The sequence below is a fragment of the Polyodon spathula genome, chromosome 27 (assembly GCF_017654505.1).
Source record: "Polyodon spathula isolate WHYD16114869_AA chromosome 27, ASM1765450v1, whole genome shotgun sequence".
Classification (NCBI taxonomy): domain Eukaryota; kingdom Metazoa; phylum Chordata; class Actinopteri; order Acipenseriformes; family Polyodontidae; genus Polyodon; species Polyodon spathula.
In genome coordinates, this window is record NC_054560.1 from 9,387,091 (window position 1) to 9,400,530 (window position 13,440).

General features: G+C 46.8%; 1 protein-coding gene and 1 pseudogene across 3 annotated transcripts; one reads left to right on the forward strand and one right to left on the reverse strand.

Annotated features, from left to right (window-relative positions):
• LOC121301222 lies at positions 1-894 on the forward strand (annotated as a pseudogene).
• A 328-nt stretch (positions 895-1,222) lies between these two features.
• LOC121301440 (4-aminobutyrate aminotransferase, mitochondrial-like) lies at positions 1,223-13,376 on the reverse strand. 3 transcript variants are annotated; one of them, XM_041230835.1, is made up of 15 exons: positions 12,837-13,376; positions 11,608-11,705; positions 10,487-10,516; positions 10,018-10,135; positions 8,569-8,618; positions 8,037-8,117; positions 7,534-7,626; positions 7,288-7,350; positions 7,095-7,158; positions 6,404-6,690; positions 6,152-6,319; positions 5,572-5,718; positions 4,999-5,110; positions 3,510-4,832; positions 1,223-3,181 (listed from the first exon to the last, which is right to left on the reverse strand). In XM_041230835.1, exons 1-14 carry the CDS (start codon positions 12,904-12,906, stop codon positions 4,711-4,713), a joined length of 1,503 nt encoding a protein of 500 aa, XP_041086769.1. In that variant the 5' UTR covers positions 12,907-13,376; the 3' UTR covers positions 1,223-3,181; positions 3,510-4,710. The 3 variants fall into 3 exon arrangements, with proteins under 3 accessions (XP_041086769.1, XP_041086768.1, XP_041086767.1); XM_041230834.1 differs by lacking the exon at positions 1,223-3,181 and adding an exon at positions 3,243-3,273 and having other exon boundaries at positions 3,402-4,832; XM_041230833.1 differs by lacking the exon at positions 1,223-3,181 and adding an exon at positions 3,300-3,338 and having other exon boundaries at positions 3,402-4,832.
• Positions 13,377-13,440: the final 64 nt, after the last annotated feature.

The following is a 13,440-nucleotide window of genomic DNA, read 5'->3' on the forward strand; positions in this document are numbered from 1 at the left end:
ATGCGGACCTTCTTGGCCAGGTTGCTGGCGGTGAAGTGTCCCTAAAAGACAATACCAGTGCCTCGCTCGGGACAGTGGAGAGCCGTCCCTTCCATCACCTGGCACCCCCCTGCACCCCACTTCATTCCAGCGCAGAACACAGGCATGGCCTGTAACGAGGCACAACTCGGACATCGCGCAACTGGAAACAAGGTCCAGTTAGATCTGCAGGAAGCGCAGAGCCAGCGCGGTGCAGAAAAGTACACTCATCTACAAGCTGCCGGCCATCAAGCTCTTTCGAGCGCTTTCCAGGCTGAAGCTGCTTCAGATGGGGATCACCACGGCCCTGCTCCCCCCTGTGTGCTACCTGTACCTGGGGGGCAGGTGTCCTCCTCCCTGCTCAGCTACACCGCTGGAATAGCCTCCTTCGTGGCCGTCATGCATTCCTCCATGAGTCACTACCTCCGCAGGGTCATCGGCGTGATGTACCTCAGAGACTCGAGAGCCACGCTGAGGGTATCTCATCTCACCTTCTGGGGCCCGTGACGGAGGTCATGACGCCGGGGGACACGGGCAACTCCAGGAACGAGACGCTGCTGCAGCTCAGGCACTACAAGCACCAAGACGTGCTGTACTTCTCCACCGGGCTGGGGCAGGTCGTGGATAGGGAGAGGTTTGTGGAAGTCTTCGGGAGCGTTCCATGAAAGGCGCAGTTTGCGAAAGAACAGAATCGTGGTGTACAAGTCTTGGTAATGCGTGAATCTACAGACTCGGTGGACTCAAGTGGACATCAGTGGCCTAAAATAAATATAATGTTACACCACTTTCATAGCCACACCAGCAATTAAAAATAAATTAATAAGCATAATAAAAATCGCCATTTTCTGAATTAAATTTTGTGTTTGTGAATCCTGTGGTAACGAGAAATTATCCTGCCAAAACATATACGCATTATAAACTACAGCACAGATAAGGGCACTTTAACATATAAAAAAACAAAAATCATAATTTTTAAGAAAAACGTTCTATTCAGTTTTGCCCAACCTTTTATTATTGTGTTGAGTTAGGGTCAGGGTTAGGGTTATTGTGTTGATGCACTCCATGGGAGATAGTGGAAAGTCCTCATGAACACTAAAGACAAATGGGTGTGTTTGTATGATTAAAAAAATAAATAAATAAAACACTTATACAAAGACCACTCTGACTCCCTAGAGCTGTCACAAGAAGTAAACGTCACTGTACATGAAAGGGGATGAGCAGCAGCATTTATTAATAAAAAAAACAACAAAGAACACACCATCATGACATCACTCACAGAATTACAATAAGCTTTATTTCACAATACTGATACATTTCTTTTTCAATTACAATAAAGACCTAGATTTTTACTTGGTTACATCCATACTTGGTACAGTTTAGTAAACATCAATGGCAAAATTTGCATGAATCTATTCTTGAATCTATTCTTTTATGCGGACTAGCTGAGCTTCAGTTATGAACTTCACGTTCACCACAATTACAAAATGTCAGTAAACATTACAGAAGAAAAAAAGAATTACCAACCTCCCTTCAGAGTTTGTCACGTGCTACTGAACAACAAGCTTCACTTTGCATAAACAGTCAAGACGTTACAAACTTTATATTTCGAAGACGCGACTGAAGAGAACGGCACCGATTCCAAGAAGTTTAGTCTCATGATGGGATACAGCTGTGCGAAGGTGTGGGGTTGAAACGTGTGCATGGCAATGTGCATGAATGGGTTAATACAGACCGTATACACTGTATATACATGTAACTACAACTAGGACAGTATTGTCAGTTATCAAACACGATGGCCAGATCTGCTGGATTTGAATAGTCTGACGGAGTCATGTTGTATTTCCATGCCTCACACGACAGCTTGAAAGACCTTCTCCATCATTACCACTACCTTCACTCATTTGGTGAAGAATGGGTCAACTTTTAGGGGCGGGGGGCAAAACAGAAGAAAGAAAAAAATGCAATGATGTTCATAAACTCCTGTGAATAAAAAGCAATTTCCAAAATAGTCCTGGGTTCCATCATTGTAATTATAGTCCTGGGTTCTATCATTGTAATTATAGTCCTGGGTTCCAGCATTGTAATTATAGTCCTGGGTTCCATCATTGTAATTATAGTCCTGGGTTCTATCATTGTAATTATAGTCCTGGGTTCTGTCATTGTAATTATAGTCCTGGGTTCCGTCATTGTAATTATAGTCCTGGGTTCCATCATTGTAATTATAGTCCTGGGTTCCATCATTGTAATTATAGTCCTGGGTTCTATCATTGTAATTATAGTCCTGGGTTCCATCATTGTAATTATAGTCCTGGGTTCCAACATTGTAATTATAGTCCTGGGTTCCATCATTGTAATTATAGTCCTGGGTTCTATCATTGTAATTATAGTCCTGGGTTCCATCATTGTAATTATAGTCCTGGGTTCTATCATTGTAATTATAGTCCTGGGTTCCATCATTGTAATTATAGTCCTGGGTTCCATCATTGTAATTATAGTCCTGGGTTCTATCATTGTAATTATAGTCCTGGGTTCCATCATTGTAATTATAGCCATGGGTTCCATCATTGTAATTATAGTCCTGGGTTCCAGCATTGTAATTATAGTCCTGGGTTCCATCATTGTAATAATAAGCGGGCGTAGGACCTCTCATTGGTACATTAATGCTTCTATTAATACAGCAGGGTGAGAAACTCGCAAAGTTATTCCTCCACTATAGCTGTATGAACACCTCCTCACAGTAAGCCCTCAGACTCAGATGAGACTCGTGTGTGCTGTGATGAGGCTCCAGTGGCGTTAGCAAAGGCATGATCGCTCAGATTCCTGGCACCTGCTCATTCAATAATCTACACTCTGAAACCCAGGGCAGGGTGATAACAGCCATGTGTTCTTTATATTAACATTATACCTGGCTACCACAGTTTAATCAAACAAAAGAGCTGTGTGAAGCCTTGTCAAGACACCTTTTAAACTGTGTGTATTATACTGTTCATTGAACCTGTGTGTAGCGTGTGTTCATTAACCTGTGTGTAGCTGTGTATTATACTGTTCATTGAACCTGTGTGTAGCGTGTGTATTATACTGTTCATTGAACCTGTGTGTAGCGTGTGTATTATACTGTTCATTGAACCTGTGTGTAGCGTGTGTATTATACTGTTCATTGAACCTGTGTGTAGCGTGTGTATTATACTGTTCATTGTGTGTAGCGTGTGTATTATACTGTTCATTGTAACGTGTGTATTATATTGTTCATGTAACCTGTGTGTAGTGTGTGTATTATACTGTTCATGTGTGTAGCGTGTGTATTATACTGTTCATTGAACCTGTGTGTAGCGTGTGTATTATACTGTGTGTATTATATACTGTTCATTGAACCTGTGTGTAACCTGTGTGTAGCGTGTGTATTATACTGTTCATTGAACCTGTGTGTAGCGTGTGTATTATACTGTTCATTGAACCTGTGTGTAGCGTGTGTATTATACTGTTCATTGAACCTGTGTGTAGTGTGTGTATTATACTGTTCATTGAACCTGTGTGTAGTGTGTGTATTATACTGTGCATGTAACCGTTGTGTTGTGTGTATTATACTGTTCATTGAACCTGTGTGTAGTGTGGATTGTTTATTTGTTCAATGACAGTTCAATGTGTGCGCTCCATCTCTGAGCTTGTAGTTAAGGTATTGCTTTTTTGCTTTCAATATAGAAACAGAAATGCGTTTTGCTTATCCAAACTGCAGTGAACTCTCATTGGTCGGGAGTGTGCGCCCGCGTCTTTATAAAGAGACCCAGCTTGGGATCTGGGCTGTTAGTCCAAGAGGATAGTACCCAGGAACTCGTCTGCAGAAGGGCAACAACCCTCCCTTTCTGTGCCCCAGTACAGCAGAGCCGCACTGCTTGAAAAGAGCCCATGCAGCAGGCCGGAGACAGGATAGGCTTTGTGCTTCATCTACAACGTCGTTTGAACCAACCTGCCCAGCCTGGGGGTTGGTGGGCTACACATGTACTACTGGAACTGCAATGCCAAAACGTACCTATGAGCGCCTGACTGGGAATAGTGGGTTCCATTAAAATACAAAAGAAATAGTCCAGGTCTTGCACTTTTAAAAAATCAAAGATTGCAATAGCTATTCATCTGCTAAGATATGAAGGGCTGAAACCTCGTCCCTCAGTCACTAATGCGTCCTGCCAGCTCCACAGTTCCTGATAGGCGAGGCTCTACTATATGCGAAGCCTGTTGGCATGTAAAGGGACGGTTTTTGCTTGCGTTCACCCAACAGCGCGCCCCTGCTTTCACACGGCAACCCCCCCCCCTGAACACAAAGGAAGGGGAAGTGCTTATCCAATCACACTACTGACACATTCCAGGATCGGTGAACAATTAAAAACAAAACCAAAACAATAAAAACAAAAATCTCCCTACCTCAGTTGCCCCCCGCCCCCAAGAGGGATTACGATTTTGCTGGATCCCTTACATAAAATTCTAACAAGTCTAATGATTTTGATTAGTTTTTGTTTGTTTGTTTGTTTTTTTTTGTTTTTTTTAAACAATATTTAAAATTCTACAACTCCCCAGTCTGCGTCACTGTTTGCTTGTATGTAATGGTTCTTAACCGAGGCTTGTGATTGGCTCATTTTGATTGCTCGAGTGAGGGGTTTGGACCCTGTGCTTTGCTGTGAGGCGGGGCTCTCTTGCACCCTACTTGTACTCCGCTAGGATGTCGTTGAAGATGTTCAGGAAGACGTTGGCGTGGTGCTGTTTGAAGACCAAGGAGGGGCGGAACCGAATGGAACGCTCTCCGCAGCCTCCAAGAACGACACCTAGAGCGAGGAAACAGCAGAACACGAGAACTTAAACTCCATCCAGGGACACTACACGCTGCTCCACACTGGGACTGGTGCAATTAAAAGTCTTGTTATTTCAAGACTCTACCATGTCGTCAGTAGTATGTACAGATCTTGCACTTTGGATCCGATCCCTCCTCACCTTTGTCCCTGGCCTTCATGATCAGGATGTTGCGTGTTGCATCATCTCTCACGTCGATGGCTAGGAAGGTGCCCTGACCCCTGGCTGCACTCAGAAGATGGGGGTAGCGAGCCTGCAGAGACAGGCCAGGTCAAAGATACGGAACAAAACAGGGATCTGTGCCAAGATCAGCAGGAGGGTTTAGACAGGAAGAGAGAGGCTCCTCCTGTATAAACAGGACAAGCATTTAACTACTGAAGCACGTCAACCACAGCATTTGGAGAACGTCTGTGGGATCGCCAGCAAAGGTTCTGCGGGTCACGCAGCACTAATCCAAGGAGACCAGCTCGAGATCTTTTTTGCATTACCCAGAACCATCATGCTTTCTGTTCCCCTCCACACCCCTGGCACTATAATGATTTGACACAGAGAACATTAAATGATACCTTTAGTGTCAATGCTTAAACAAACAAAAAAGCACTGTACATCAGAGGATCAGGTGCCAACAATATAAGCTACAGTAAACAAAACAAGTTCTTAACCAAGCACCCTGGGAGCCTGGGGTTTGAGATACACCATGGAAATCACAGGCACCTGGAAATCATACAGCCCATCCATCAGCACTTTCCCGGCTCGGGAAACCTCCTCCAGCAGATTGTCAGTCCGGATCACGTTGAGGACTTCATTCAGGAGCAGGTTCTTGGACGGGTCTCCCATCCACGTGTTGAAGATTCGGTATGGCTAGAGAGAGAGAGAGAGAGAGAGAGAGAGAGAGAGAGAGAGAGAGAGAGAGAGAGAGAGAGATGCAATGAGCTCAATTCAAAAATACGCATGAACTCAACAGCTTAAAAAAAAAAAAAAAAAAAAAAAAAATCAGACCTAAAACACAAAGTAAAACCTGGGATGGCTCAAACTGCAGTGCAATAGGAGTCTTATGGTACTTCCATCCCCAAAGCACCCTTTGTACCAAGTTATAAGGCATAAGCTAGTGTTCCTCTTCATAACCACTGCAGTGTCTGTGCGTTAACTATGACAAAGTCCCAGCTGACATACTGCAGCCTCTCCTTGCTGCAGGACAGGGAGCCTCACTGGGCTCATTCCCATCCAAGCACAGCGCACCCTTCTTGATGCCGGTCCTCTCCATGCGGGCCCTTGTTAATCAGGGTGCCAGTACCTCAGCAGGAGTCAGCTCGTCCTTGTGGAAGTATCCTCCGGTGAGCATCTTCTTGCTGAAGGAGACGATGTCAGCTGGGTCGTCCATCCCCCAGTGTTCGTGGGCCCAGAACTTCCCAGTGCCGCCCCCCCCAGTCTGGACCTCATCCACATGGAACACACAGCCGTGCTGAGGAGGAGAGGGAGAGAGTTACTGCACAGCCGTGGCTTGATGGAGAGAGATCACCCCCAGCTCACGCAGCAGTGCCTGTACCTTCCTGGCGATGTCTCTGAGCTTCTTGAAGAAGTCTACAGAGGCGTGGTTGTCCCCTCCCTCGGACTGGATGGGCTCCACCACGATCCCGGCCACCGTCTTGCCAATCTTCCTGTACTTCACGATGAGGTCCTCCACCTCCTCCAGGCAGCGCGCCTCCTCCTGCACGTTCTCCCGCACGAACTCCTCCAGCGGGTAGCGCAGCCTGGGGAACGGGGCGATGGGCCAGTCGAACGTGGGTATGTCCAGCTTGTGCATGGCCTTGGAGTGCGTCGTAGCGAGGCAGCCTGAGGGAGGAGGAACGTGCAAATCGGTTAGTGTGACAGCCTGGACGTTTATACTGGGACCTGCCTGTCAGATTTATTACAGCTACTCAGAGGCGATTGCGTTTTCGGCTTTTCTTAAAACAGATTTTGAATACTTCTGTTTTACCGTTTCTAATTGGTTTCTCCTTCTCCAGCTACAAGGCATTTAGTTAGCATTCAGAACTGTATGTTGTTCTCCTAATTCCTATTTTGAAAATAACATGTGTAGTGTGAGAGAAAGAGAGAGAGAGAGAGAGAGAGAGAGAGAGAGGGCGATAACTACTCGCTAGGGAGAAAGTTGCAATGAATAGGAGTTGAAACATGATTTAGGACAGTCGTGAAAGTTTAGATTTTTCGTCGGAGATGTATTTCGAAAGGCGTCTCACCTAGAGTCCGACCGTGGAATCCACCCATGAATGACAGGATACTGAACTCAGGGCATCCAGGAGCCTGGAGACACACAACAGAAACAGTGACTTCCTTCCACCAGCAAGTGGCAGTGTGGTCTGCGACTGCACTGCTCCTTCTCAAAGCCAAAGGAAATGAAATGTGAGACAGCGAGCTAGACAGACCAGATACCTGGTTGATCAAACATGAATCCAGATCCTCTTTGGTGGGCTTCATGTTCCCCCTCTCCTTGTTCTGCAGGTTAAAAACACAGAATCGATCACGGTGGGCGAGTCTAACCAGGAACTCAGGTTCCCAGGAGTTATGTGAACTCTTGCTATTAGGAGTGTTGTACAGTAAGACAGTATTACATCACAGTTCATGAAGATGATAACCACAACTGGCACACTGTATGCATATTTAAAGATCTCTACTCACTCTGTACCAGAAGAAGGCTGCCTTGTAGGCGTTTTCATTGGAGCAGGACCCGCAGGCCATGGTCTGCACTTTGCGGAGACCTTTGGGGGCAACCTGGATGGAGCAGGAAAGTGTTAGATGACGGATGAGCGAGTCCCACACACAAACCTCCTGCAACATTGGAAAGGTTACCCTGTGGAGATACCATTCCAAGAAATCCACTGAACTGGGGGTTCAAAGTGTTGGAGAGGAGAGAGATACCAAAATAATATGAAACTGCATGGCAGCACACCAGATCATGGCAGTTTTTGACACATAACTATGACAGGAAACATGCCTGATGTGTAACACCAACGTAGTATGCAAACCAATTACACCTAGTACAGAAAACTTGCCTTCATTACCCAGCACTGCTTGAGTGATCTGTGTGTGCCAGTGGGTTTTACATTACGCACGCACACACGCGCACACACACACCTCCCCTCTCCACCTCTGTTGCGTGTGCCCAAGCTTCGTGTACTTACTGACAGCAACGCATCCAACAGGTTCCCAGGCAAGTTCTCTGGAGGCAGAATCCCCAGAGCGGGTCTGTTCACAAAAGCGCTCTAAAGAAAGAAGAGTCCAGAACAAGTCAGTGAATTTTGGGGGGGGAGGAAATGAACCACAATAAACAGCACCTCATCCCAGCTAGGAAATCTCACATTCTTCTTAGCTGATTTCTTTTTCTGCTTCATTTAGTTTCACTTTGCAAATCCTTTTCTATTTCAGTCATCACAACCCCCCCCCCGTGGTGCTTCTTGCAGAGTATTTCAGGGAGACAGGTTAACGAGAGCTGTGCAGAGGCCACAGGATTGCTTTGAACATCTGAAACAGAAAGTGAGATCCAAAGCAACTCTAAACAGGTGGAATACCTCAGACAGCAAACAGTAAAAGCAGACCAGAGTTCCAGACTCTGCTGCAAAACCTTCTGTAGCGTTTGCAGCCCAGCCTCGAAAGCCCCCAGCAGCATACAGAGTGACGCTCTGCGAGGGGTACCCCTGGATACAGTGAGCTTACCAAATTCTGCGGGTTCTGCATTACTTTGAGGAGGGCTGGGTGATTGTAACCTAAAAATGAGAAAACACACACTTTTATTAAACATGACACGTTCTCCAAACATCATGGAAACATCAACTGACAGCGACAACAGGGCAGTATTGCCTGCAATCAGTTTCTGACTAGCAACTAACCAAAAAAAAAAAAAAAAAAAAAAAAACCACAGAGCATTATAATGACATTGAGCAGGGAGAATGCAAGACAGGTGTGACAGACTGGGAATTCGTTTCAGGTCAGATAGTTTGAATCTGTGGGCCACCTCTAGTAATGAGGGATAGCTAGGTGGGGGTCTCGATAACACCTGTTTTCGGAAACCACTTTAACACTTCTATATATTAAAGTACATATATGTATAATCTCAGCTGCACAGATGTTTCATTCCCCTTACTGTCACAGCTGATAAACGCTTCTGCACCAGTCCAGAGATGCAATCACAGATTTACAAAGGCTTTGCTCCCCCCCTCCTTTCGAATTACAGCCACAATCACTCAAAGAGATTACCTACCTGGAACTGAAAACAAAGGGAAAGGAGTCGTACAGCATACGGTATGTGTGATTCGTGGCTGGAGCCAACCACAGTGCACTTCTCTCTGGTTCAGTGACCAAGCTGATGCTGCATGCCGCAGTGGCACAGCAAAGGAGGGGACAAACAATGGTGCCTCCACTCTATACACAGACACACCCCACTCAGCTGCAATCCCTCACAGCAGCTATACGGGACAACCCTGCCTGCCGTGCGCTCACATGGTGAACATCACCTTGCATGAATCTGGTCCGCGATAGCCGGGGGGCTCGACGCGGCTGCTGAAATGGATCAAGCTCTGTAGATGACTCCAGAGGTGAAGGGGTTCATGAACGCCGTTTGCCCATTTATTCTAAATTCTTTCGACCCAGGCAGTCCCGATGTCCTAATTTCGAGCTCAATACTAGTTTCTCCCATTCTGCCTGCTTTGCCAGAACGGTGCCAATTAAATCAGACTGGTTTACTGCTTGCTTGGGCAGTGCAATATAATGGCAGATACCGATCGCTTTCCATTCAGCGGCGGGTCATTAGCTTGTGTAATCTCTCATTCAGAGACTGCCTCTGCTATTGATTTAAAAACAATGAATTAAAAACAAGACAACGTGCACACACACCGCCCCCCTCCCACTCCCCTCTCCCCCCAGGCAAGCCTCCAATTCACTGCCAATGACTGCAAAGCGTTTGTTTAATGGGAGCTGTCGAATCTGGGGGGGGGGGCTGCTCTGTTCAAAAACGTTGCAATCAATAAATCAATGCTAAGATGAGACAGTAAGAGAAAGGAAGTGGGGCTGCAGTGTAAAGGAGGCGATCGGGAAAGGTGTTGTTCTGTATAAACACGCCAGCCAGCCTGCCCTCGGTAATGAGCAGAGGAATCCAGTCTCTCTTACCGATGGGGATGGACGAGATCTGAGTGTAGAGGTCCAGCATCCTGTTCCCGTCCACGTCCACCAGGTAATTCCCTCGGCTCTCCTCGTAGTTGCAGAAGAAGTTTATCGCCCCGGTGTTCTGGAAAGAGAAGGTGGGAAGGCACAGCGCTACAGAACCTCAGTGGTTTCGTGCTTTCACCTGCATCGTTCAGATAAAACACTTGGAGAACCAATACAAGCTGCTGCTGCAAATACATGCAGGGCAGAGCAATGTAATTAGGGTGTGGGTAAAGCCTTCGTGTATAACAATGTATCAATACTCCGCTGATCAGTTTGGGCACACAGCAAAGAACAATCTGTTTTTGTGTTTAATAGCGACCTGCTTGCACTAGAAACAGCAGTTCAGATTATACACCACAAGCGCCCGCTTGACAAAGCTCTTCTAACTCGCTCTCCACATGCTGTACCAGCACAGTTTATTAATACTCACCTGGATCTTATCCAGCTGTTTTGTCAGCTCCTGTGAAGACACAAACAAGGTATAATTAGTTGCTTCCCTGTGTTCGTTTTCATGGAGCGCAAGTCAGATGTAATCTGCAGTAGTAAAGGGTATGTTAACAGGGTTTAACAAGGCATGTGACATGAATGACAAATATTAAATGCAGAAACTTAAAAGTTGAAATTCCAGATTTACAGGATACCAGTAAGTCATTTTTTTCTGAATTTGTTCTCTGCAACTTGAATTCTCAACTTGATTTAAAGATTGATCTGACCAGATAAAAGGTTCCTTGCTTGCCTTGTAATTCTACAGCAGAGAAGGACCCATAAAAATTCAGAATTCACTGTTGGAATTCGTTTCAGGATACACAAAGTTGTGTAGATGTAACCGGGCTGAAGCTGGGCACCACCATGCACATTACAAGCAAGCATCTTAACCGCTATGTAAATGAGCCAGACTCCCTTGTCGGAGTGGTTGTTGAGCTGTTAACCTCTATAACAGCAGCACTCAGCACTGCCCGTGACATGTAGAACGCTGGGAGATCCATGATGCCACTCAGCCCTCCTCACTCCCCCTGGATCTGGGACCCCCCCGGCCCTCCTCACTCCCCCATGGATCTGAGACCAGGACCCCCAGCCCTCCTTACTCCCCCTGGATCAGGGACCCCCGGCCCTCCTCACTCCCCCTGGATCTGGGACCCCTGGCCCTCCTCACTCCCCCTGGATCTGAGACCAGGACCCCCGGCCCTCCTCACTCCCCCTGGATCTGGGACCCCTGGCCCTCCTCACTCCCCCTGGATCTGGGACCCCCGGCCCTCCTCACTCCCCCTGGATCTGGGACCCCCGGCCCACCTCACTCCCCCTGGATCTGGGACCCCCCCGGCCCTCCTTACTCCCCCTGGATCTGAGACCAGGACCCCCAGCCCTCCTCACTCCCCCTGGATCTGGGACCCCCGGCCCTCCTCACTCACCCTGGATCTGGGACCCCCTGCCCTCCTCACTCCCCCTGGATCTGAGACCAGGACCCCCGGCCCTCCTCACTCCCCCTGGATCTGGGACCCCCGGCCCTCCTCACTCCCCCTGGATCTGGGACCCCCGGCCCTCCTCACTCACCCTGGATCTGGGACCAGGAACCTCGGTCTTCATGGAAGGCCCATCAAAGTCAACATCTGGAGAGCTCTTAGTCGCAGCCTTGCTGACGCACCTGTAACCTGGGGAAAAATAATCATGGGGGAGATCAACCAGAGCACTGTCTCCACAGGGATCATCCATGCTTTTCCCATGGTAAATAAGCATTTAAAAGAATTTAGCATGGTTTGTCGTGTTTTTTTTTTTTTTTTTTTTTTAAATATGCTTTGCCATATCTCTCAGTGATTTACCCAGCTTCCACTGGGCTTTATTACACACTGTTATGACTTTACTATGGGAAACTTTTATATGGGACTATCCCACACTTTTATGAATGAATAAAATGGAACCCCTTCCCAGGGTTTTGCCTAACCTGTCCTCTACACAGGAGTAACTGCATATACATCCGTAACTTTAAAACTCCCAATCGAACACATGGAGATAAAAAAGAGTAAAGGCACCTCTGCAAACAACTGTGGTTGTGCAACATGGAAAAAAAAAACATTAAAAATAATACAGGTTTGAAGCGGATTCAGCCTGACTGTGAAACCTTGTACTTCAGTCAGTCCCAGTGCTGAGCTATCACTCCTCTCCCTGTCTGACCCTACCCCCTCCCCCTCTACCATCGGGAGAATGACTCCAACACTGATCAGCAGAAGAACACTTTGCAGTCACAGCCAGCCAGATAAACAGCAGGTCATTACCATCGCTGCTGAAGATTTCTAAGTGTTTCCAAATTCATGCTGTGTAAACTAGATCAACCAAACCAGAACCCCTAGTGCAGGCCTGCAATTGAAATTGAAAAGAAAATGTAGTTTGAAAGAGTTTTCCCTTGGCAGCGCCTTGGCTGCCTAGTTTAATTTCCTGGACGCAGAAGAAACAGATTCGATAGCTGGAGATGCTGACAAATGCCAGTGCATTATCAAGGGGCTGTGCGTTACAAATCTTAACAGAAGACACAGCTCACTGGCAAAATCAACAATTAACTGTAAAACACAAATACAAGCATACAGAAGAACAACGCATTAACCCCTTCTTGATACTGAGACTGCATGGTAAAAAGTCGGGTGATGGGTGAAGTCTGTGCTTGGCAGGATACTGTTACACCCCAGCAGCTGCGCTCCCTACACTGTTACTGAGCAGCGCTGGAGGTGACTCCGTTAGCTGCTGCAGTGGGGCAGCGTGCAGAGCCGATCGCTGGCACAAGCACTCACGTGGCGCCAACAGTCGCAGGTTCTGCTGCAGATTGACAGCGAGCTGGCGGCACAGCAGTGTGGAAGCCATCCTAATGCCCTGGATAGGAAACGGTCGCAGCACGCAGACTCCTCTTCCTGCCTTCACTTCACCTGCAAGAAAGGAGAGAAAACCCAGCAGGGTTAGTCCAGACCCTGCTGATTCACTGCTGAGCCACCTTGGGGCCCGCTGCTCTTCTATAGGGCCCCAGAGCAAGCTCTCTTTTAGTGGCACAGCATGCAAACCTCCAGAAATAAGCAATGCCGATTCCTAACAGCTCTTGGGACTGGGTAACCCTGGAAACATGCAGCAGAAAACAATTGCTTAAAATACAAATGTTTCAGCCAGTGCCACTGTATCTTAATTGTAAACAAGTGTGATCACCAATTCATTCAAAGACTTACAGCCTCTTTCCTAAAACATCCACAAAAATAGAAGAGTCCTTAGGTGTGTTTTTTTTTTTTTTTTACTTTGGGAAACCCAAGTTATTTTACATCTGTACTTTTTTTCCCCCACCTACCAGCTCACACATCCTTATAAAACCCGACACCGGCATACAGCCAGGAATGGAAATAAGACTCCCAT